This window comes from Buteo buteo, chromosome 7, assembly GCF_964188355.1.
Source record: "Buteo buteo chromosome 7, bButBut1.hap1.1, whole genome shotgun sequence".
Lineage (NCBI taxonomy): Eukaryota > Metazoa > Chordata > Aves > Accipitriformes > Accipitridae > Buteo > Buteo buteo.
Window position 1 is genome coordinate 27,867,386 of NC_134177.1, and position 23,393 is coordinate 27,890,778.

The 23,393-nt window shown below is 41.4% G+C and overlaps 1 protein-coding gene across 3 annotated transcripts in view; it reads left to right on the forward strand.

Annotated features, from left to right (window-relative positions):
• The window catches only part of LOC142032815 (glypican-5-like), a 416,769-nt gene extending 398,977 nt beyond the window's left edge, over window positions 1-17,792 (forward strand). For all 3 annotated transcript variants that reach the window (XM_075031958.1, XM_075031959.1, XM_075031960.1), the window contains one exon: window positions 12,073-17,792. In XM_075031958.1, the coding sequence (XP_074888059.1) occupies window positions 12,073-12,275 (203 nt within the window). In that variant the 3' untranslated portion in view covers window positions 12,276-17,792. The remainder of the gene's footprint in view (window positions 1-12,072) is intronic.
• The last annotated feature ends 5,601 nt before the right edge of the window (window positions 17,793-23,393 follow it).

Consider the following 23,393-nt stretch of genomic DNA (forward strand, 5'->3'; position numbering starts at 1 on the left):
CAGCTGAGAGAGATGCTGCTTTTCAGTTTTAGGCCCCAGGGCTAGGAGACATGTGCCTAACTTGAAGCGGGTGGGTAGTAGTATTTATTCTGGTGGTACAATCTCTGTTTGAAGTTAAGCAGATGAAGTTCAAATCCTTGCTGTAAGTTGAACTTACATTGCTGCTAGTATAAGATCATATCCAGTCTTTTTACAAAAATGGAACTTTTTCTGTTTAGAGCTGCAGAGCTAAATTAAAATGCTTATTACAAATGTCAATTGCAAATACAATTAGCAGTTTATGAAAAGGCTGGATATTTGTAACATGTAAATTTTCAAGTAAGAAAAGGTACAGTTTCCCCTTAAGGGAAAGAGCGCCAACAACACATGCTTTTTCTTCTCGAGAAATTAAGGTGTGTCTGGGGGAGAGGAGTTGGGATGGCTTTAAATGTTTTTGTACTCCCTTCTAAAATAAGTTTATAGTTTCTCCATATACAATTTAATTAAGCCTTCGATTTGACCTTTGTATCAAGCAATAAAAGTTAACTGGGAAAGATGTGGGTAGAATGAGAGCACAAACAAAGCATGCCCCATGTCAGCCAGTGTGAGAACTGTTTCTGTAACCAAAACTAATGAGATCATCAGGACAAAAGCAACAGCCAAAGCATTTTCAATTATTACTAATATTTTTCTTCCTTGAGCCAGTTTATATTTTTCTTAATTACAGCTTTGAGCTGTGGCGTGATATTTAGCAGATGCCTTCGGCACTTGGCATGCTGATCACTTGCACACTCCAGACTGGCAGGGGCACCTAATCTTTGAAGTCTAGAGCACACATTCATCTTTAACCAGAAAGGTCAATCCTGCATTCCTCGCATCCCCCCAAACTCCCATTAAGTTTAATAGGAGTTTTGAGCATGTGAGGCATGCGGTATCAGGATCACTCTCAGCCTTCTGGATATTACCAGTGAGGCATGTACAGAATTTCTAAACTTAACTAATAAATTGCGCCATACAGTGATGGCAGAAGGCTGTCATAGAGCTTTTCAGTTGTTTCTTTCATTACAAGAAAGTTACAACAAAAGTTCAACAGACTTACTGAGAACATCATGTTTTACAGATACTTCCATGCTGTGTTTCAGGCTATCATGTCAGCTGTGCTGCAGTATGTATGAGGTATCTGGCAAACTAAACAAGCTTAAACATGCAACCACAAACATGTGCCTAGGACTAGTCTAAAAACAGATGTTTCCAGGAAATGTAAAAGATGTTTGGCATGTTTTAACCTTATATTTTCAGCTTGTCTGCATTTGAATAAGTCCCATATTAATATAAACAAAATGACAAAACCTTTTCTTGCAAATGACTGACAGATTAATGGAACTACTGCTTTATCACACAAGGTTTGTTAGGTTAGGTTATTTCTTCCCAAGGAAAAGATGGATTGTTCTATCTTGACATTTACCATGGCAGGAGCTGAGGCAGTTATATGTGTGGGTTTACTTTTTAGCCCTCAGAACTAACACAATTTTATTGTGGCTCCTGAAAATCACGCAGGGTTTGCTACAGCAGCTGTATATCAAAAGCCAAAAAAATACAGTGACAGGTTTCCTTAGAGCAGTAAGACTGAGATAATGTCCTATTCTCTCTATGTACGTGTATACTGCATTCAAATGTATATAGACAAAGAGATTGCTTGGAGAGGGGGGAAGGAGTTGCCATTTCATGTACGTGTGGCTTCCATGCACCTGACATCTCAAATTGTCTCACAGCTGTTCCTGACTTTATTGCATTTTTTTCTTTGTTGCATTTGGCTTTTTTTTTTATAACAGTAGTTCCTGAAAGTTCCAGCCAATGTTGTTTCTGAGGAGAGTGTCTATGGTTCTCCTCAGCCTGAAGAATTTACATCCAGAATGCACAAAATGTGTAGGAAATAAAGTAGTTCTCTCACTGACCTACAGGGAGAAGTGATCTGCTAAAGATCACACAGAGTTTAATGCAGAATTAAAAACTGGACATAGATAATCCTAGTCCCAATTTATTAGTACCCCCCCAAGGCCAACTTCTCCTCAGTCACACACTCCTTAAAAAGAGAAGTGGAAAGATCGCAGAACCAAAATGGAACACATCAGTTAACCCTCATAATCTTGTCTTCTGGAGAGGCTGGCCTAAACCTAATGCAGCTCAGAAGTTAAGTGAGGAGACTGACCTATTCAGTTGTAACTCCTGTAGTTCTTCCCTTTTCTGGGTAAAAATTTTTTCCTCCTAAGGCCAAGTTTCCATAAGAAGCTGTGTGGGGAAAAGGCTTATATGGACACCATATTCTCAGGCTGAAATAGAAAGGGGTAGAACAGTACATACATGGGAGGCTGCAGAGCTATTAATTATACCCTTCTGCTGGCTCCAAAAGGGATGTATTACACCTGCCTTTTACTGACTAGTATTATATAGCAGACAATAACAGAGTCCAGAATTTGGAAAATTGCATCACGAGTTATCACACTTTGGGAGTTTTCACATTCCCATTTCCACAGCATTCCTGTTTCCATTTGTCTGCTGCAGCTGTAACTGGAAATAATTAGTGCTGGGTTTAATGTCAGGATAATAGATTATTTGGAAATTGTTGGTACATTTTATGGTGACAGCACTGTTTTGCAATTTCAGAGCTCCTTCCTTTGAATATGTAAAAGTAATTTCAGCTTTTGCTACCAGAGGTGATAAAAAGCTAATAATAACACTGCAGCATCTACTGTAATTTAAGAGCCTGTTCCACCAACTTGCACCTAGCTTTAATTTTCTTATGAAGCTGTCAGACAAAACCAAGCCTGTGATCGAAGTGAAATTTATCAAGCAACTGAGCTACAACGTGGAGAGTAAATGCAGGTACTGACCAGTTCACTTTAGACCTGCATTATGAGTATCATTACAACCATGATGAGGCATTCAACACCAAGGCATTAATTTGCTATCGTAGATGCTGACATTCTGCCTTTTCAAAGCACAGTGTTTGCAATGAAAATCTAGGAAGAAATGGAGAGGTCCGACTTCATGTAATTAAAGTTGGAAAGTAGAAATAAACAATTTCCCCTTCTTTTCTCCTCCCCCCACTCTCTCCCCAAATAGCTGGGTTGAAAGTTCTCCCTAGCAGCTCATGGTGTAAAACTGATGGAAACGTGTTCAAAATCTCTGCTTTGTTGTGGGCATGATGCATTTATGAGCATTGATTCTCTGCTGTCAGTGCCCCACTCCCTTAGAAACTGGGCTGCTATAACTATCATTTACAGGACTAGCATGGCAAATCTCTCTGTTTTGTTTTTATTCAGAATTCCCTCACAGGGGCTGCACACTTATCTGGTGTGATGATCCATAGCCTTAGATGTATGCAGGCACCATGGCTGTTGGTTAATCACAAGTATACTGCCTGAGGAACAGAGGTCCTGAGGCACAAGCACATAGCTTCCCCAAGCACTAGCGTCTTAGCATTTGCACTAGCGTACAAAGCAGAGTCTGCCAGTGGCCCTCTCTGCTCAGCTGGGAGAGGTGGAGGGCAACAAGGGCTGGATCTGAAAGATGCTGGGGCAGCTCAAACACAGGCCTCCCCAAAACTAATCCAGCTTCCCTCAATGTGAGATCAGCCCATTCAGCTGCCCTTCCCTTCCTGCCTTTTTCCTTCACTCCAGAAATACCTTCTCTGTCAGTAGCAGCCGCAGCAGCCTGCCTAGCAAGTCTTTGCATTTACCCTTCAGCTCAGTGGAGACAGTGTTGAGCATGATTCAGACAGGAGATGAGGAGGGTTCAGTGGCACTGGCAAATCTTTGCAGAGAAAGACTCCCTATCACACCGATCATTTGCAATCACAAAGGACTGAGCTCAAGTCAGGTCAAGAGAAGGACAAAAATGGAAAGGGGTTTCTGTTAAGTAGATGAACTTGGCAGGTTCATCTTGGCAGGGCAAGTAGATGTCCCTTGGCGGGACAATAAGAATCATAGAATCCTTTAGGTTGGAAAAGACCTTCAAGATCATTGAGTCCAACCATCAACTATGCCCACTAAACCATGTCCCAAAGTACCCCATCCACTCGCTTTTTTAATATCTCCAGGGATGGTGACTCAACCACTTCCCTGGGCAGCCTGTTCCAATGTTTGACAACCCTCTCAGTAAAAAATTTTTTCCTAATATCTAACCTAAATCTCCCTTGCCTCAACTTGAGGCCATTTCCTCTTGTCCTATCTCCAGCCACCTGACAGAAGAGACCAGCACCCACCTCACTACAACCCCCTTTCAGGTAGGTGTAGAGAGCTATAAGGTCTCCCCTCAGCCTCCTTTTCTCCAGGCTAAACAACCCCAGCTCCCTCAGCCGCTCCTCATAAGACTTGTGCTCCAGGCCCCTCACCAACTTGGTTGCCCTCCTCTGGACACGCTCCAGCACCTCAATGTCTTTCCTGTAGTGAGGGGCCCAAAACTGAACACAGTACTCGAGATGCAGCCTCACCAGTGCCGAGTACAGGGGAACAATCACTTCCATAGTCCTGCTGGCCACACTATTTCTGATGCAGGCTAGGATACCGTTGACCTTCTTAGCCACCTGGGCACACTGCTGGCTCATATTCAGCCGGCTGTCAACCAGCACCCCCAGGTCTTTCTCTGCTGGACAGCTTTCCAGCCACTCTTCCCCAAGCCTGTAGCACTGCATGGGCTTGCCGTGACTGAAGTGCAGGACCCGGCACTTGGCCTTGTTGAACTTCATACAATTGGCCTCAGCCCATCAATCCAGCCTGTCCAGATCTCTCTGTAGAGCCTCCCTACCCTCAAGCAGATCAACCCTGCCTCCCAACTTGGTGTCATCTGCAAACTTGCTGAGGGTGCACTCAATCCCCTCATCCAAATCACTGATAAAGATATTAAACAGAACAGGGCCCAACACTGAGCCCTGGGGAACACCACTTGTGACCCGCTGTCAACTGGATTACACCCCATTCACCACAACCCTCTGGGCTCGGCCATCCAGCCAGTTTTTCACCCAGTGAAGAGTACACTTATCCGGGCCATGAGACACCAGTTTCTCAAGGACTATGCCATGAGAGACAGTGCCAAAGGCCTTGCTGAAGTCAAGAAAGATAACATCCACAGCCTTTCCCTCATCCATTAGGTGGGTCACCTGGTCATAGAAGGAAATCAGGTTGGTCAAGCAGGACCTGCCTTTTGTAAACCCATGCTGACTGGGCCTGATCCCCTGCTTGTCCTGGACTTGCCACGTGAGAGCTCTCAAGACAAACCGTTCCATAATCTTCCCCGGTACCAAGGTCAGGCTGACAGGCCTGTAGTTCCCCGGATCCTCCCTCCGACCCTTCTTGTAAATGGGAATCACACTGGCAAGCCTCCAGTCCTCTGGGACCTCCCCTGTTGACCAGGATCGCCAATAGGTGATAGAGAGTGGCTTGGCAAGGACCTCTGCCAGTTCCCTCAGTACTCTTGGATGGATCCCATCAGGTCCCATAGATTTCTGAGTGTCCAGATGGCGTAGTAGGTCCCTAACTATTTCCTCCTGGATTAAGGGGGGTATGTTCTGCTCTTCATCCTTACCTTCCAGCTCAAGGGGTGGAGTACCCTGGGGATAACTGGACTCACTATTAAAGACTGACGCAAAGAAGGCATTTAGTACCTGGGCCTTTTCCTCATCACTGGTTGCTATATTCCCTTCTGTATCCATTAAAGGAAAGATATTCTCCTTGGGATTCTTTTTACTGTTAACGTATTTGTAAAAACATTTTTTGTTGTCCCTTATGATAGTGGCCAGATTTAGTTCTATCTGAGCTTTTGCCTAATTTTCTCTCTGTATGATCTAACAAGATCCCTGTACTCCTCCCAAGTTGCCCGCCCTTTCCTCCAGAGATGATGAACTCTCCTTTTTTTCTTGACTGCTAGCAAAAGCTCCCCGTTCAGCCAGGCCGGTTGTTCTCCTCGGCGGTTCGACTTGCGGCACATGGGAATAGCCTGGTCCTGAGCCATTAAGATTTCCTTCTTAAAGAATGTCCATCCCTCCTGGACCCCTTTGCCCTTCAGGACCGTCTCCCAAGGGACTCTCTCAACCAGTGCCTCAAAGATGCCAAAGTTTGCCCTCTGGAAGTCCATAGCAGTGGTTTTGCTGACTACCTTCCTTGCCTCACCAAGAATTGAAAATTCTATCATTTCATGGTCGCTAAGCCCAAGACGGCCTCCAACCATCACACCTCCCACCAGTCCTTCCCTGTTCATAAACAACAGATCTAGCAAGGCTCCTCCCCTGGTTGGCTCACCCACCAGCTGTGTCAAGAAGTTATCTTCCACACACTCCAGGAACCTCCTAGATTGTTTACTCACTGCTGTGTTGTATTTCCAGCAGGCATCTAGAAAGTTAAAGTCCCCCACGAGGACAAGGGCACACGATTCTGAGACTACTGCCAGCCGCTTGTAGAACGATTCATCCATCTCTTCAACCTGGTCGGGCAGTCTATAACAGACTCCCAGCACAATAGCTGTCTTATTGGCTTTCCCTCTCATCCTCACTCATAAGCACTCCACCTTGTCATCAGAATCGTGTAGCTCTGTACAGTCAAAACATTCCCTAACATAGAGAGCCACCCTACCACCTCTTCTAACTTGCCTATCCCTTCTGAAGAGCTTGTAGCCATCCATTGCAGCACTCCAGTCATGGGAGTCGTCCCACCGTGTTTCCATGATGGCAACTAAGTCATATCTATCCTGCTGCACAATGGCTTCCAGCTCCTCCTGTTTATTGCCCATGCTGCGTGCGTTGGCATAGATGCATTTGAGCTGGGTTATCAAATCCACCCCTAACATCGGCATGCTGCCCCCAGGCTCATCTCTGGTGCACCTAGTTTTACCCCTTACCCTCTTCGAACCTAGTTTAAAGCCCTTTCTATGAGCCCTGCCACCTCATGAGCAAGGATTCTCTTACCCCTTTGAGATAGCTGGACACCATCTGTCTCTAGCAAGCCTGGTGCTGTGTAAACCTCCCCATGATCAAAAAAACCAAAATTCCACCGATGGCACCAGCCTCTGAGCCACGTATTAATCAGATGTGTTTTCCTGTTCCTTTCAGTGTGTTTCCCTGCCACTGAAGGGACTGAGGAAAACACTACCTGTGCTCCTGATCCTTCCACTAATCGCCCCAGTGCCCTGAACTCTCTTTTGATTGCCTTTGGATTTCTCCCTGCAATCTCATCACTGCCAACCTGCACAACCAGCAATGGGTAATAATCAGAGGTCCGAACCAGACCAGGGAGTTTCCTGGTAACGTCTTTTACCCGGACCCCAGGGAGGCAGCAGACTTCCCTGTGGGATGGGTCAGGTCTGCATATTGGGCCCTCTGTCTCCCTCAAAAGGGAGTCGCCTACGACAATTACCCTCCTTTTTCTTCTTTCAGAGGATGTGAGAATGCGTGGGGCTGCCCGACTGGGCCTAGGCACCTCCCTAGATAGGACTTCACCTACACCCTGATCTTCCCTGGCCTGGTCCTCAAGTTCCAGAGCCCCATACCTGTTGTGTAGGGGGCAACTGGGAAGGTGAGGGAGACCGGGAGCGGATTCGCCTGCCTCCCCGAGCAGGGACCTGTATCCATTCCCCTCCATCTCTTAGGTCCCCTCCTGCCTGGTGGCAGGAGGGTAGGGGAACCTCCGCTTCTTGCGGAGCCTCCACCTGCTGCCTCTGCCTCAGGGATGGTAGGGTGTGGGCCCACCAATCTCTCTCCCTCTCACGCTCCCTGATGCTCCTCAACCTTTCCACCTCCTCCTTCAGCTCTACCACCAGGCTGAGCAGATCACCCACCTGGTCACACCTCACACAAGAGGTGTCCCCGCTGCCCTCCATCGTTTGTGATAGACTCAGGCACTCCCTGCAGCCAGAGACCTGGACAGCCGCATGTTTACATGGGACCTCTGTCTGCGTTGCCCTGTCGTTCCTAACAATGGCTTTCCCCCGAGTGGCAACCGTACCTGGGTCTCCCTCTGGGCCGACACCCACCGCTTGAGTAGCCTTCTGGAGCTGGGAAGAGTGGGGCCTGCGCGCCCTGCCGCCCTTTCTGACGCCGTTCAAATCTCCCGCGGTTGCCCGTGGCAACGCCCACGCCGCGCCAGCCTCTCTCGCGAGAGCCGCCGGCTCTGGCCGGTCCCTCCGCTCTGCCGCGGCGCTCCTGGGGTTCGGGAACCTCCCGGTCCGCCTCAGTCTAGCGCTTAGCCGCCGGCTTACCGCTGCCGCTGCTGGCCTCGCCGCTGACTGAATGCTGCTGACCGTTAACGCCGCGTTCGAAACCTCAACAGACGTTTAAGTAGACCTTGCTGATACTTGCTGATACTGTTCATTAGATAGCAGTAGGACACAAGTACACCAATAAATAGTTACAGCTTTGATAATCCCTATCAGCAGCAAACTGCAAATCATTTAGGCCAGGGAGGGGGAACTAGCAGCTGGGGTGCCAATATAACTTGAACTTATGTCAGATAACCTGGTAATAACCTGAAAAAAAAATCACATTGTTTTGACCCTGTATCATTACTGGCTATGATTAAGGTGTGCTTTAATGTGTGACTCACCAGAAGCATTTGAAAGGCATGCTCAGCCCTCACTACAGGGGAGGTTTCCCATTCCTAAATTAGATGACAGTGACAGTTTTGACTCTCCCTTTTATCCTAAGCTAGTCTCTCTGAGGAATAGTATTGATCCCTATAAGTATTTATGAGAAGTTCAGTGCCATCTGAGCGGCACATGCATTACTGAGTAGAAATCTGCGGTTAGATCTTTGAGGTGAAGATAATCCTAAATGCTCTAAACATTGAGGTCAAGTAATTTTCATTATGTGCTTTGTTTGTGTTGTCAATATGTGAATTTAACAGCAGTTAACACGGATGAAAGTTCAGCTAAGGAAGTGGACTCAATCCCCTGGACTAACTTGAGCTGTTCCCTGCAATCAGAGTAATCATGGGGCCTAGAGGGGCTCTGAGCCATCTTCACTGACCCCGACAGACCTCGTCCTCAGCAAGAGTCCTGAAAGGCTGTTCACAAACACTGCCTTGGCAGTCAGCTGCCTTCACTAAGTACCCCTTTTGGCAGGACTTGAATATTCACACTGGGAGCCTGGGTAAGGGAACAGCACAGTAGCTACTACAGTGGCTGTATCACCATCATGATGCAGTGACAAATAAACAGCGTAGAATAATATTCATATGCCAGTGTCCAAAAGGCCATCACATGTGTAAGCCTGAGGTTAGCTGAAGCCTTCAAAGATTTTAACCACTCCATTTCTGGAAAGGAGAGAGGGACTGATGATGGCAAGAAAGTTTCTAGTGGTGGAGAAAGCTTTTAATTGGGAACCATAAAGCCTTTAAAATGCAGAAGGTAAATACTAGAACAAACCAAAGTTGTGACGTTTGTTTGGTTGGTTTTATGAAGCCACGCTCTGGGGGCTTGATTCATGGGTATTGAACATCTGGGGTTTGGTTTGCTGAGAGTGGAGTTTCATTTCTGTGCTAGTCTTCACACTGACACTTTTTTTTTTTTTTTTAGCATGCTATTTTTTTGCCTTTTGAATGCCAGTAGTAGACTGAACATAACCATCTCTGACTCTGAGAAAAAGATTTAAGAGGGAAAACTCACTTAACTCAGAGTCTCTCAGCCAAAATCCTGGCGTGAGTAAGCAACAGGAACTCTGAGGAAGCTGGAATAAAACATGAAATCTTTACACTGCCGAAATTTGTGCCTTAAAAACTAAATATAGGATTGAAAAAGTTCTTGAACTGAATTAGGACTGAGGCTATTTTTATTTATTTTTAAGAAGAGAGAAAACAGAGCATTTTAAATAAAATGCCAGTTTTGCACAATTAAATCCCAAATTAGAATTGGCCATGAATAGCATCAGAAGATACTCTGCTGTAAAGACAGAGAGAGAATTCAGAATGTAGACCTTCCCGTGGAGAGGATAAAGGCAGAATTTTCTAATGTATTATTTAACGCTTGTTATGTAGTGCATTAAGCAGTTACTGAGAGGAAAGCTTTTAAAAACCAACAGCCTCTCTGATAGCATTAAATCTTACCTTAGATTTTTGGTTAAGTCAATATTAAGAAAATAAACGAATTAATACATTTCAGTCTGCCCGATTTATAGACACCAATCAAGTTACAATGCTGGACATGGCCAACTGAAAGAGAGGAATAGATTTACCTGAGTGAGGTCTTAATTTAATCAGCTGGCCCCAGAGAGCTGAAGTCAGCAGGCTGGGGTGATATAAGAGGCAGCAGAGAAATAGTGCCTTTACTGCAGTCGAAAAGGAGAATGACAGTGATGGAAAGGAGTCTAGGCAGTGTCAGAACACACCTATTTCCATGATTTATTCTTAATTTACTTTAATGACAGTCTGAAGGTTGTCCATTTTTCTTTAAGTGTCCTCAGAATACTGATATTTTCTAAACATTTAGAGCATGCTTTTTCTCCCCCTCATTTTTGTTAGCTCCATTGCAAGTTGGAATTGAAGAGGCCCTATGTCCACATTTTGCCCTAATGAATTTTGAGTGCAGTGGCAGATTACCCTTTTCCCACTGCATAGCTTGCCAGCCAGTGTCCCTTCTCTGCGGTCACCCTTGAGTCAGGTCTAGGAATCACACATTCCTCTGGGACTAGTGTTGATTTTATGATAAAATGGAGGAATTCATTGCATTTCTTTTACAGTTTATACTGGCAAAAGAACAATGTGTGCTTTCCCAATATAATAGTTCATTTTTATTATCAAGTGAGTTTATTGATGGTTGTCCAGAACTACTGACAGGCAGACAATGATCTCAGATTGCATTAACATTTCTGGAATACTTTCCATCTTTCCAGTTTCTGCCAGGAATTTGCTTCGGTGATTCAGAGTTTTTATTTTAAGATTGGACTGTTGTTTAATCTGCATTACAAATCTAAGCCTTTTGCTTTCTTGTGTATGTGCACTGCATTCATTAGTATCACAAATCCTTTAATCTTGGACCTGAACAATTATGTTAATTCATAAATTCTTCCAGGTAGGAATTCATTTTTTGCCATGCACTCAGGTATGCTTTTACAAATTGACTGTAAAACCATCATCCCATCATCAGATGAAATAACAATATTTCCCCCCGACCCCCAATGCCAGTGAGAGGGTTCAAGGGCAATATGATCTCAGTAATACTTGAAAATAGCTTGGGGACATCGAGATAACTGGAGAACCTTATCAGTCATTTTCTCATTTTAAAAAAATCCATGTTCTTGCAATAAAGAACTACTGCTACTACTACTTTCTTATGAATCTAGTCTTTTACATAAGAGATGCCCAGAACTGCCACAAAATGCATCTGGAGGGAGAAAAAAGCCCCAGTGATATTGTTCCATACTTTAAAAACAAAAAATCCTTGTACTCACTAGGAAAAAAAATGAAACAAAACTTGAAGCGTTTTCCCTTTGTAGCCCCTTTTTGCCTAGGTTGATGAACAAGGCATATGAGACACCTATGTATTTCCTCATGTCTGCAATCTTTCTTGCCAGGTTGTCTTACCACATCAAGGTTCGCATGTTGCTTTAAAGTTAAGGGTAGTGGCAAAGGAGAAAGAAGCCAGATAAGTTGACTGTTACATTAAGTCAATATGCTCTCTGGTCTCCTCCTGCAGCAGCTCAGCAACTTGATGGCTGTTTCACTGGGGCATGTTATAAAACCACTCAATCTTAATACCATGTTTTAAAACATGAGCCAGTTCCCATCCCAGGTGAAACTGAGGGTACTCTTCATGAGAGAAAACCAGGTTCTGAGACCAGCCACTGCAATGCAGAACGCCTATTATTCTGCTCAGGCTGTGTCTATGAGTAGACAAGTAGAGCAGGCCAGTCAGAGAAGACTTGTTGAGCAAAACAGTGGGTGCTGAGGTCCCAGCGGCCACACTAAAGCGCCACACTAAAGTGCCCCATCACTCTCCATACTTAGTTCAGTTATTCAGACTAGTGTACGGCATGCTCCTGCAACAGACAGAATTTAAAGCTGCTATTTAAAAGATGTGTGATTAATCTTACATTTACTTTCATGTTTACAGATATACTCAAGGAAAAGAAAACCCATCCAGAAAATAGAAATGAACCAAAACCAACTGTGAAAAAGATTGACACCACAACCACCACAAGCACTGTCAAGTCATCCTCTAAATACAGTGTAACTGGAAATGGGAGCAATCCGGCCCCGAGTTCCTTACTTGTTATTTTAACAGCACTAGCGGTTCTGTGGCATTGTCCACTGTAGCTGTATTACCTTGCAGCCATTGTGCAAGTGTTTCTGTTCACTGTCATTTATACCTACAGCCTTACCCAACAAAACAAATTTGAATGGCTCTCTAGTTTATGTGATATGTTAGAATAAATATCAAACGATATGGTGGAGTTGGCAGATACCAAGTGTCATCACTTAAAATGTCTGAAGATAGCCTTTGACAAAGCCCACCCGAGACACAGAGGGAATGATGACAAGGGTCCGAGTAGCTTAAGTTATGGGGTAGAAATAATTGAAAACACACAAATTATGTGTGTGTCTTAATGGTTTTCTCAATTTCGTTCACTGGAATCTGACTGGCTGGTTTTGTTTGTTTAATTTTTCTGATAAATTATATGAATGGTCAGTCTTCAAATTCAAGCCCATACATACTTTATTTTTCTAGTGAACAGCTAGCAAGCTATGTCTACAGTTGTAAAACATGTTAAAGTAAAGTACTCTGTACCAGCTTGATGAAATCCCTAAGTGGTCAAGAAGACCAAAGCATGTTTGAAACTTCTTTTCACTCTTACTGTTTAGATTGTAGGAAGCAAGATAAAAGCATATGGTGTGTCTAATATATCAGTATAGTTGCCTTAACTATGGAAAAAATTAGAACCACTTTGTTTACTGCGGGATATAGATAGTGAGTTTCCCTGCCCTACAAAATGCCATTACCAGATGCTTAAGCACATGCTCAAGGTTTATTGGATGAATGTCCAGCAATGGGAAACATAAATAAACATAATAATGTTTTATCCAGTTGAATGCAGCTCTGTACAGAGGAAAAAGATAATTTGGTTCAAACTTACTTTGCCTGTGTGATGTTAAAGAGAAACTGACTTAAATTTTCCATAAGGGTCCCAGAGATAAAAATTATTGGGAACTCCCATTAGACACTAACTAGATTTTGTGGATTGTGGATCTCTGAAATCAACTCTGTTTCATAAATTGTGTATTATTTAATTACATTTAATGTTTAAAATTTTGTATCATGGTAGGTGTAAATGTAAACCAATCTGAAATCTAGAACATTCTCTGTTATGCCTCATCTTTATAGCTACCCTAAAAGATGTCAAAATGTGCACTATATTACAAGGCTGTTTTTTTTAATCCATGATACATTGATGCATTTTGACTTTTTGGATGAAAAAGTGCTATAGTAACTTGTAATGGGTTAAGAGTTAATGTGTGTTTTCCAACAACTGTTTACAGTACCATTGAATATATATATATACAAACACAACTGTATGAATACAGTGATTAATATGATAAATATATGAAACATTAGAATTGTTACATTTACTACCTTTCATAACTATTACAGCAGTTTAATGGCCCTTTTCATGTTTTAGACTATTATTATGTACAGTTTTATAAGATTTAATGTAAAACACTTGCCTTTGGTTTTTTGTAAAACTTCTCTGATATTTACAGTTACACAGCCACTGACATAACTCAAAAGAAGAACCCTGTATCTTACTAATCAACTTCAGGCATTTTATTGGCAACTTTGATTATAAAAGAGCCTGACTCAAAGAGGATGCCAGGATTACTACCGGATGTCATTATATAGAAAATGGGAATAATACTGAACAAGCATACAGTAAGCGAACAAAGACTCTCTACACTTGTATGCTTTCAGATAGCGTTAGTGAACATGGCTAATTATGTTTGCGAAGGTGGGACTTGAGGGTTTTTTTAATTTGGGCTCTTAGATCATATTTACAGACATAAAGGTATAATAAGAACCATCAACACACCCAGCTGCAAAGGCAGTGTCTCTGAAGTGGCAGCAGCTAAATTTTCTAAAAGATAATTCAATTTTAATGTTGAAACAAGGAGATAAAATGGAAAAGATACTTACACTAACATGAAATCTTTTATATTTGAATTCTGATATTTCATAATGGTAAGGTTATTCATATGCCTAAGTAGTGCTTTCCCATCATGTTTTTGTGAAAATCAGTTTTCCCAAAAGTACTAAAATGGCTGTCCTGCGTCTTCCAGGGTTTGTGAGCTGCACCAGTCTATTGAACTCTAATTAAAAATGCCGCTTCTTGTATTCATTTTCAGTGCACTTTTACCTGAGAAGGCGTGCAAGTCATGTCATTTGTACAGTGAAAGGACACCGTAATTCCTTGCAGTCTTAAAGGATCAGTTGTGATGGCTGCTGTTAGACAGGTTGGTCTCTGTGCATACACAGAAATGTACATCAGGTGCTAACACCACCAGCTCCTCAGGTAATACCAATCACTGTGGCTTCACTGAAGCAATTCATATCTCTTGCTTGTGAACCTGACCCCTAATTTAGTATTCTCACACTTAGGATGCTCAGTCATGGTTCAGGCAAATGCATCCACATTTGCACACTTAAGTCTCCATCATGATTCCTATGGGTAGAGCTAGGGTTTCAGGACTGGGCTCTGACGCTACCAGATTTCAGCTGTGCAGTTTGGAGTTTTCAGTTCTTCTCACCTGCAGAGAGGGAACTTGAATACCTAGACTTATGTGTCTTTATGAGGTCTTTTCTGAAAACCGTTTTGTGCTTTTAGCTCAGAGCAGTGATCCAGCTAGCCTAGTATTCAGCTGTAGCAGAGGAAGTTGCAGAAGCCCTGCAGTAGGCGTGTATGGAATAACTCACCCAGGGGATTATTTGTTGTTGCTAACTGTCATAATCTTGCTAAACAAAAACCTCTGAAAAGTCATGATTGAATTTTCGGTTTGATTGGCAAATATTTGTATGATGTAGTGTTCATCTCTCAAGCTAAACAAGACATCCCTTTTGAAATTTCTGTAGCAGAACTAGAACGAGTTAAAACTCTGGGGTGAGATAGAATCAACTCATTTCATTGGATTCAACCAATATTTTAATAGACACAAATTGTTACGGAACAAGGGAAGAGACTTCAGAGGACTCCACACCTATTAATATATTTCACACTAATATACTTTTACACTGTAAGAAAAGTACTGGTCAAACCAGCATGAAATATGTTCATAATGTGCATCAAAAATGGTGCATCTTCAAAGGGCAATGCAGTATATTTTTACTGATGGTTTATGATATTTTTTTTCAGGATCAGTTGCATTTACATATTTTAAAAAGAGTGTTTTCCATCAAACAACAACATAGCAGCAAAGGCAAAAACAACTGCCTGTGTCACATAAAGGACATATTTCTTTTCAGATGAATAAGATACCTATTTTACAAAACCTAATTTTGTTATCCAGGACACTGTAATTATGATGTAATTATGAAGGTCTAAATTCAAAATACTTTTGAACTTGTCTATGTAATGTCTGTGTAAAATAAGGTACCAGTCTAAGTGCATTGCTGTAGCTTTGCCCAACAGTTATGAATTGTATTTAGCCACTGCTTTTTGAATGTTTATTGTTTTGCTATGACTTTCTTTTGATATTTTGCTGTGCCAGCATTTGTGAATGCCAGCGTTGGAAAGTAACTGCTGTCATACATCTGTGAGTAAAATCAATCTATAATTTTCTCTTGATAGTGATGCAGGCTTCTTACCGAGTAATACAAAATTGCCATGGGCATACAGTCAGTTCTTAGTGTTTCACTGCTATTTGGACTCCATGTTACACCAGGTTCATGTGTCGCTAGCCCCCTTCCTGGCTATGAAAGCGTCAGGAAGAAGAGTGAACATGGGTGGACAAAAGCAGGCATGGCCGCAATGTGCCAGTGCATGGCAACCTCCAGCTGCCTTTTCTGAGGCCCTGAGCTGAGTGTTCTCAGCTAATTTTCAAGCAGTTTTTACACCTCTCCAAATCAACGCATGGAGACTGGCCAGGCAAAGAGCAGCAGAGAATCTAGAGACTGTATATTCAGGCAACTTCACAGACACCTGCTATGAATTGCACAATTTTTTGCAATTTAGATGCTTTATGGAATCCAGCCTCCCATTTTCACCCTTACACTTTTTTTCTGGCTTGCATATTGCCAGTGTTATGCCCTGTCTTCTAGTGCGCCAGGTACTTTGTCATTGCATAAGGAATTGTGATTCTGATCTTTCACTCAGTAACGAACCTTTTGAGGTACAAATACCTGTCAGAGCTTGATAAGAGCATTACAAATAATAATGTCTGGCTGCATTGACTTCAGAGGCTCTGTGTATGGGTATCTGGCTATGGCATTCACATCTTTCTGATCTCTTAAATCAGATCTGTATTTAATATATCCCTGTTTCCATTTGTTACCAAGACTGCAATCATAATTTTAAATTTGACTCTCTAATCCTGTATGGGTCTTCTCAATATTGTCCTAATGGATGTTGTGCACAGACTTAATTTTAATGTTAGATGAGCCTTTTGCCCAGATTTACTGAGCCATTCTTATTTAATATTGCACATGATTAGGTTTAAGCAAGATCTGTTCAAGTGAAAAGAGATGAAATACACATTAAAGTGAGATACTGACTAGGACAAAAATCCAGAAAGTCCCTATGTTCCTGAATTGGACTCTTCACATTAAACAGATTTTGAGGTTTAGCTGAAATTACAGTCAAAATTTCGTAACTAGCATGCTGTCAAGAGGATTTTAGCCTTGCATTGAAAATCGATAAGCAGTCTACCCATTTTTTAAGTGAGAATTAATTAATCTACATGCTTTCCTCATGTCTCCGCACATGGGTAAATTTAGGTCTGTAGAAATCGGAGACGTTCCTTAAAACATATCCTGCCCATTGAGGATCACAGCATTATAAGTGCTTAATGTTACAACTAGCCAAAAGCACGAGACATTTATTTTCATTTATAGCATTTCACTACTCACGGTGCTTCTTGTAATGACATATGGCATGTGTGGTAATGACAAGTGAAACATCTTACAATGTCATTATAGCTGTGACACGTGTGAGTCAAAAAGAACATGATAGTCTTCCTCCCGTTGCCTCGAAGTCCAGAATTATTCCCAATACTGACTGAATTCTCTTCTGGTTTCTACTTTCTAACTAACTATATTTGAATTTCATTAAATATTAAGCCACCAAAAAATAAATACTGGCCAAGAGATTGCAATAAATAGAGAGATAATAAACTCAGAAAAGTACCCTGCATTTAAAATAGAGAATACTCCTAGGTAAGAAATCCCTCCTGGACTAGAACAATTTTTCAAGTCCCTCTCCCCTCTCCAGATTCATCACCATCCCCTTCCACCTCCATACAGCACAACATGAAGCCTGCATGCAGGAAGCTGGTGCACTGAATTCAGGAAAGTGAAGTAAAACTATTGCTGCGTAGTGGTATTTCCAAGTACCTTGCTTAAAGTGGGCTTCCTTTTGCTGGTTATGAGGAATGCATTCAAACTGCATGTGCAATTGCTTAAGTTCTTATCCAGTAAATAGCTACAGCTGCTGTAGCTTTCAGAAAAGGCTGCTGGGTACAGACCGTGAAGCAATATTTTTGTGTTGCTCCCATGTCACTGAGATCAAACTCAGTCCTTAAAATAGACTAGTTTAGACATTCCAGTTATTATCAACACTTCAGTGATTTCCACCCATGAAAATCATGTAATACCCTTTTGAGAGAAGGGCACATAAAAGAGACCCCACTGATGCTTTCATGAGGTACATAAAGTACTTCATTAAAGAGCCAGTAACCACAGGGGTTTTTTTCATTTCTGTGGCGAAAGTATTAATACTACCTTGCAAAATTATGCAGTTTGCACTTAATCATTTCAATTAATCCTTAGTAAATTACCCAGTCCTTTGTAATTATAATATTTGCAGCTAATTTAATGCCATCCTAAAAATCATTCGTTGCATAATATAAGCAATTAACATTTATTCGGGGTTTTTTCTGTTGCAGGGGGATATATAAATTATCCTCAGTGGCCTTTCTGTACACCTAATTAGCACCTGTTTGAATTATTCTACAGGCTATGGACATTTCATTTGAAAAATAAATGTGTTGCTAGTTTTGTGAACTCCTTGCAAATACACAGTTGTAAAAATTACTTTTCAGGGGAATACGAAAACATGTTTTCATATGTCTTCTGGGTTTATGAGCTAGGCTAGGCTTTTAGGCTATTACACCTAGAATAGGTACTGACATTTTTAATGCAGTTAAAATGGAAGCAGTCAGATACCTCTTTCCCATAATTAAGTACAGTATCCCAGATTTGTGGCCTGGTTTATTCAGTAATGAAAAAGGAAAGCAATAAGACATCAAGAATATAGATCCTAGTGTAACTTTCACATTTCTGTATATGCATATACAGTTACGAAGTTTTACTAAGCAGAGACTATCAAAAGCATTGCTATGCTGGAGTGTCAAGGATACTGTGTTAAAGTTGTGGAAATTAAACCAGGTTGCTTCAATGCCATAAGTAAGCTTCTAGGTAAATAGTAATTTTCTATTTAAATACACAGTATATTGAAGAAGATCATTCTATCTCTCTAAAAAGAAGATCTGAAAAAAACTTCTAACAAGAATGCCAATATCAAATATTTATAACCTCTACACGTATGAAATTGGGACATCAAAATGGACTTGAGATTTTTCTGTGGGTATGAATTGTTGCAGCAGACCCTCAGCTCTTATAAATCAGTATAGCTCCTTTGATTTCAGTTTAACTATGTAAATTTACCCCAGGATAGTATCCAGCCCAAGAATGTGAATTTCTTCCCATCTTTCTGCAGGTGCAGAAAATCAACAGTAACTGCAGTGATTACAAAATTTGCATAACAGTTTTACATTGCCCGGGCCACTGATCAGATAGTATCTTCATGCCTGAAAAGAAAATCTGTAACACATGGGATGCCGTTAAATCTTCTGGCATTTTCCCTTTCCAGAGGCATGGCAGGGACCTTTTCCAGAAGCAGCTGGTATGATTTGGGGCTACAAGTTGATATTCATACTGTGAGTATCTCCTAGGGTAGAAAATCTTTCTCAGAGAAAGTTTGCTGATACAGATCAGACCTTGAGGCAGATCAAGTTTGATTTTTCTGTTTCGTGTTAAAACGTAGGATCCAGGTCTTAAACTGGCCTCAGAAACTAATTGAGACTCAGTGGAGAGAACTGATTGTGGCTTTGATGTTTTCAGAGAAGCTTAAGCTGCAGAGAAGGCAGGCAGCCATATTCTGCTTCAGCTGAAGCGTGTGTATCTTTGCATTCAGTTTCAGATAAAATTACCTGTGAGTTTCCAGATTAGTGGTGACAAATTTGTGAGTTACTGTAGCCTGATGTTCTTCTATGGAGAAGAAATGAAATTTCCTCCTAAGCAGAAACAAAAAGAAGGCTTTTTATTTTTATTTCATGTTATGCTAAACATCCAACTTGGAAGGAAACCAAAACAGGACGTTGGGCCTCACAAAGATGTAGATTCCCCTGAGTGGGGTTGTTCTTGGTGCATGTAATGATAATGTTATCAGAGTCTGTCTGCTTGTTGTGAAGGAGGATATCCACCCTTTGGCTCTTTCTGGGGGCTTCACAAAAGCTACATTTTATGGCTCAAAGGTGACAAATCATTTATAGGCAAAAGTTGTAGCTAAGTCCACAAAGCAGTGAAGAAAGCAATAAGACACTTGATGGTGGTCTCATTGAGAAATGAGAAAATGAATTTAACTGACATATTTCAGCTTTTCTGTTAGGGATGACCAACAGAGTTGAAACCTACTCCCAAAACACTGCAGCTGCATATGGGAGCAGGCTAATGTAGCAGCAATACTATATAAAATATTTGTTGTATCCCACTTATTATAATGGGGCAATATTAGAATAAAAATGGAAGCCAGTACACTAAACCTTGCATAATACAACCACTTACTGTACTTTGATATCAGAACTAATACAGTATGAATGTTTACAGTACACCAGGGTAGAAATTCTAGTAAAATATGTGCTTTGCCATTTAGATTTTAAATAATTAGTTTATGGCCTTCTAGTCTTTTTTAGTTCATTTTATTGTACAGGAATTAATAGGCCTCTCACATTTGTATTTTACCAGAGTTGCATCATGAGTATTTCAAGTTCCAAAATAGATTGGGTTTGCCCTAAGCTGGGTTCAAGCTCTAACAATTATTTCTCTTTCCCAAGCACGTGTTTTATTTGCAGTATATCTGCTTATATTTTTATGGAATAAATTTGTCAGTTTTCTCCAGTTTGTTTTCGGTATTGAATATGATAAAGGCAATTTTAAAAAGCAGTCTGAAAACAATGTCTTAAAAGAAGAACAAGGCTACTTTGAAAAGTTAAAGTAAACAATGTGTTTTGTGAAAGACAGTGAACTATGAATGGGAATAAAAATAAATAATCCACAGCAGGAAATTGTTGTCGTCTGTTAGAATGTTTGTATTTTTTTTCTGAATATTTTTCATCATCTTTGTTGTAAGCTACAAAGCTGATAAAATCTTAAATAAAAATATTTTAATCTGTTCAGAAGATGCTTTGAATAAAGGATGCAGACCTTGAGAACTGCTGAGGAACTGTTAATATTTTGGTCATAGTCTGGCCAAGAAAGGTCTGTTTCTTGAGCATATAACTACTTTCTTGCTCTTCTTTTCTTTCTTGCAATAAATACAGTGAGATGTAAAGGTGCTTACCTGCTCTTCTGGGAGCTCTTAATATTATTGAAGAGACACAATTCTTGCAGCGGTCTCCTGGGTAAATGCCAGCATACCTCCACACAACAAGTAGGACTTTCTCATCAAACTTCCATTCCTACATAAACAATCGCATCTGAGGTCTCCATTGACCAAGGTCTTGCAATAACTATGTGCCATATTAAAAGCCTTGGCCTTGGTTTTGATTAGGATCACATTACTTTTCTGTCTTCACATAGGCCAGTGTACTAGAAAAGGAAACTCCCTGCTGCTAGCTTAGTGTTTTCATCATTTGTCAGTTACAAACCTTGCAGTTTCTCTTCTTCTGAGGGGAAAAAAACCCCTAATCCTGTATTTTTCTGTCAGATGACGATTATTGTGGTTGTGCCTCTACCATTTCCTGAAGTGACCTAGCAGAGACCTTTACTCTTACAAGCATTTGTTACAGCTACTTTTCATGAGTTTCTCTTCACTGCTCTGTCAAAACAGATGTTTTTTTCCTGCTTAGAAGTTGTTGGGAAAGACGTTAGCTGTTTTCTCTCTTGTATTTCCTGTTTTGGTAGAATTTAGGAGCTCCCCTTGTAGTATTCCTGAATGAGTTGAATGAAAACTGTAGGACAGACTGCTGAACGACTATAGTATTGTGAACAAAATGTTCCTTTATTGTGCTTAAATGACTGTGTACCTGCTATCTACCTACCTAGTTTTTTCTTATTCATTTTGTTTTCTGATTGCATGGTGATTTGAGTGTTGCCTCCTAAAGCATCCATGACTCCAGCTTTCCTCAATTCTTTCAAAATGCTTGCTATTTGAGGTCTGGGGATTACATATGGCTCATCTCACCATCTATGGAGAGTGCTTTTTGCTAATATATTCAGTTTTGACCCAGCTCCAAAGATAATAGCCAACAGCTCTTCTCTGCCGATGCTAGAGGAATGCTTGTTCTCTGAAGTGCTGCCTCATAAAAGCCTTTTAAGTTTAAGGATTTCACATTCATCCTCTAATTAAGCAGGTGTCTAAATCTGTGAAGCTGCTTCATTCTGTAAATCCAACCTGCCTCCACTTCAAAGGATGTTGTTTCTTTTCCCAGAGATGTTTTAAAAAGTGCTTCTTTGACAGTTCAAATTTGTAGGGTTATTTAAAGGCTTTGCCTCTCACCTGATTCAGTACTTATTTTCCAAAAATACACAGAATACATCAGATCTGATGAGATGCCTCAAGGCTGTTCCTTAATAGTGGTGCTAGAGTTCATATCTTTGACTGAAGATCTTTAATTGCATCGAGTAACTAGCCCTTCTGCTAGCCTAATGACAGAAGTAGTTGCAACCGTATATGATCCATTTGATGCTTTTCCCATCAGAAATGCAAATCTTTCTTTCTTTGTGGTTTTTTTTTGTGGTCATTTGGGTTGGGTTTTAGGCACTATGTCAGCTTGGCTCTGAAACTCGTCTAGAATTTGTCATACCCAAACCCTGGAAAAAGAGTGGATTTAGCCTCGCTTGTCCCAGGGGCTCCAATATGGTGCAGCTCCAAATACAACCACTGTCTTGTCAGAATGATGGCTTGCCTTATGATATTGAGAGAGGCAGCATGACTTTAGTGTAGGAAGTCTTCCTACACTTCAGCTTTACATCTGACAATACACAGTCTTTTTTTTGGAAAGAACGCTTACAAGATCATTATTAACCCAGGAACCCGACATTAACTACCACCATCCTAGAAGAGGAAACTGAAGATATTCCTGCTTGTATAAGAAAAAGACAGGTTTTATTTGTGTTTATTATGTCCTCAAGGAGATTCAGTTAACTTTAGAAGAAAGAAGGCATTCCAAAAGCAACGGAAACCCGTATCCTACACCTACAGGTTTATGTCCTACAACCACAGATTACTGCTTTCCCATCATGCCTGTTTTCAAGAAAACAGCATATGGATGAAAGGAATTTGCCAGAACAAGCAGGAGGAGACTACACCAGATCTGTGAGCCCTGTTCACTCACAGTGGCTACTCACTATCTGCTTATGGACTTTTGGCTCTGCAGTCACTGGTCCAAGGGAACACCCAGAACTTGAAAACCCCCACAGAGAAGACAGAAAACTCATTCTTTATGGGGTTGCCTCCCATCTTATCCCCAGGGGAGAAAGGGTGCAGTGTGCCTCTCAGCTGCAGGGACCCGTGTTTTCCCCCAGGGTTCACAGTGGGTCCTGCAGCATGCTGCCACTCCCTTTTTGAAGGTACACACAGACATTATGGGTGCTCCCCAGGTAGCCCACAGGACATGAAGGAAGAGAGAGAAGTTTATTCTGATTCTCCTCCACCCAGGAGCAAAAAGGGATGAATTAGGCCTGAAACCACCCTTCAGTTTCAGAGCTATCCTTTTAAAATAAGGCCTTTTTTTCATATGACCCATTATTTGTTGGTTCAGGCAAGTGCTGGGGCAGCAGGAGTCTGCTCCCTTTATTGTATTGCACAAACTGTTATGGTGTCTGCCCTCTGTTTTCTCAGTCAGAAGTGACCAGATTTTCTAGCTGCAAAATCAATATTTTTCATTACA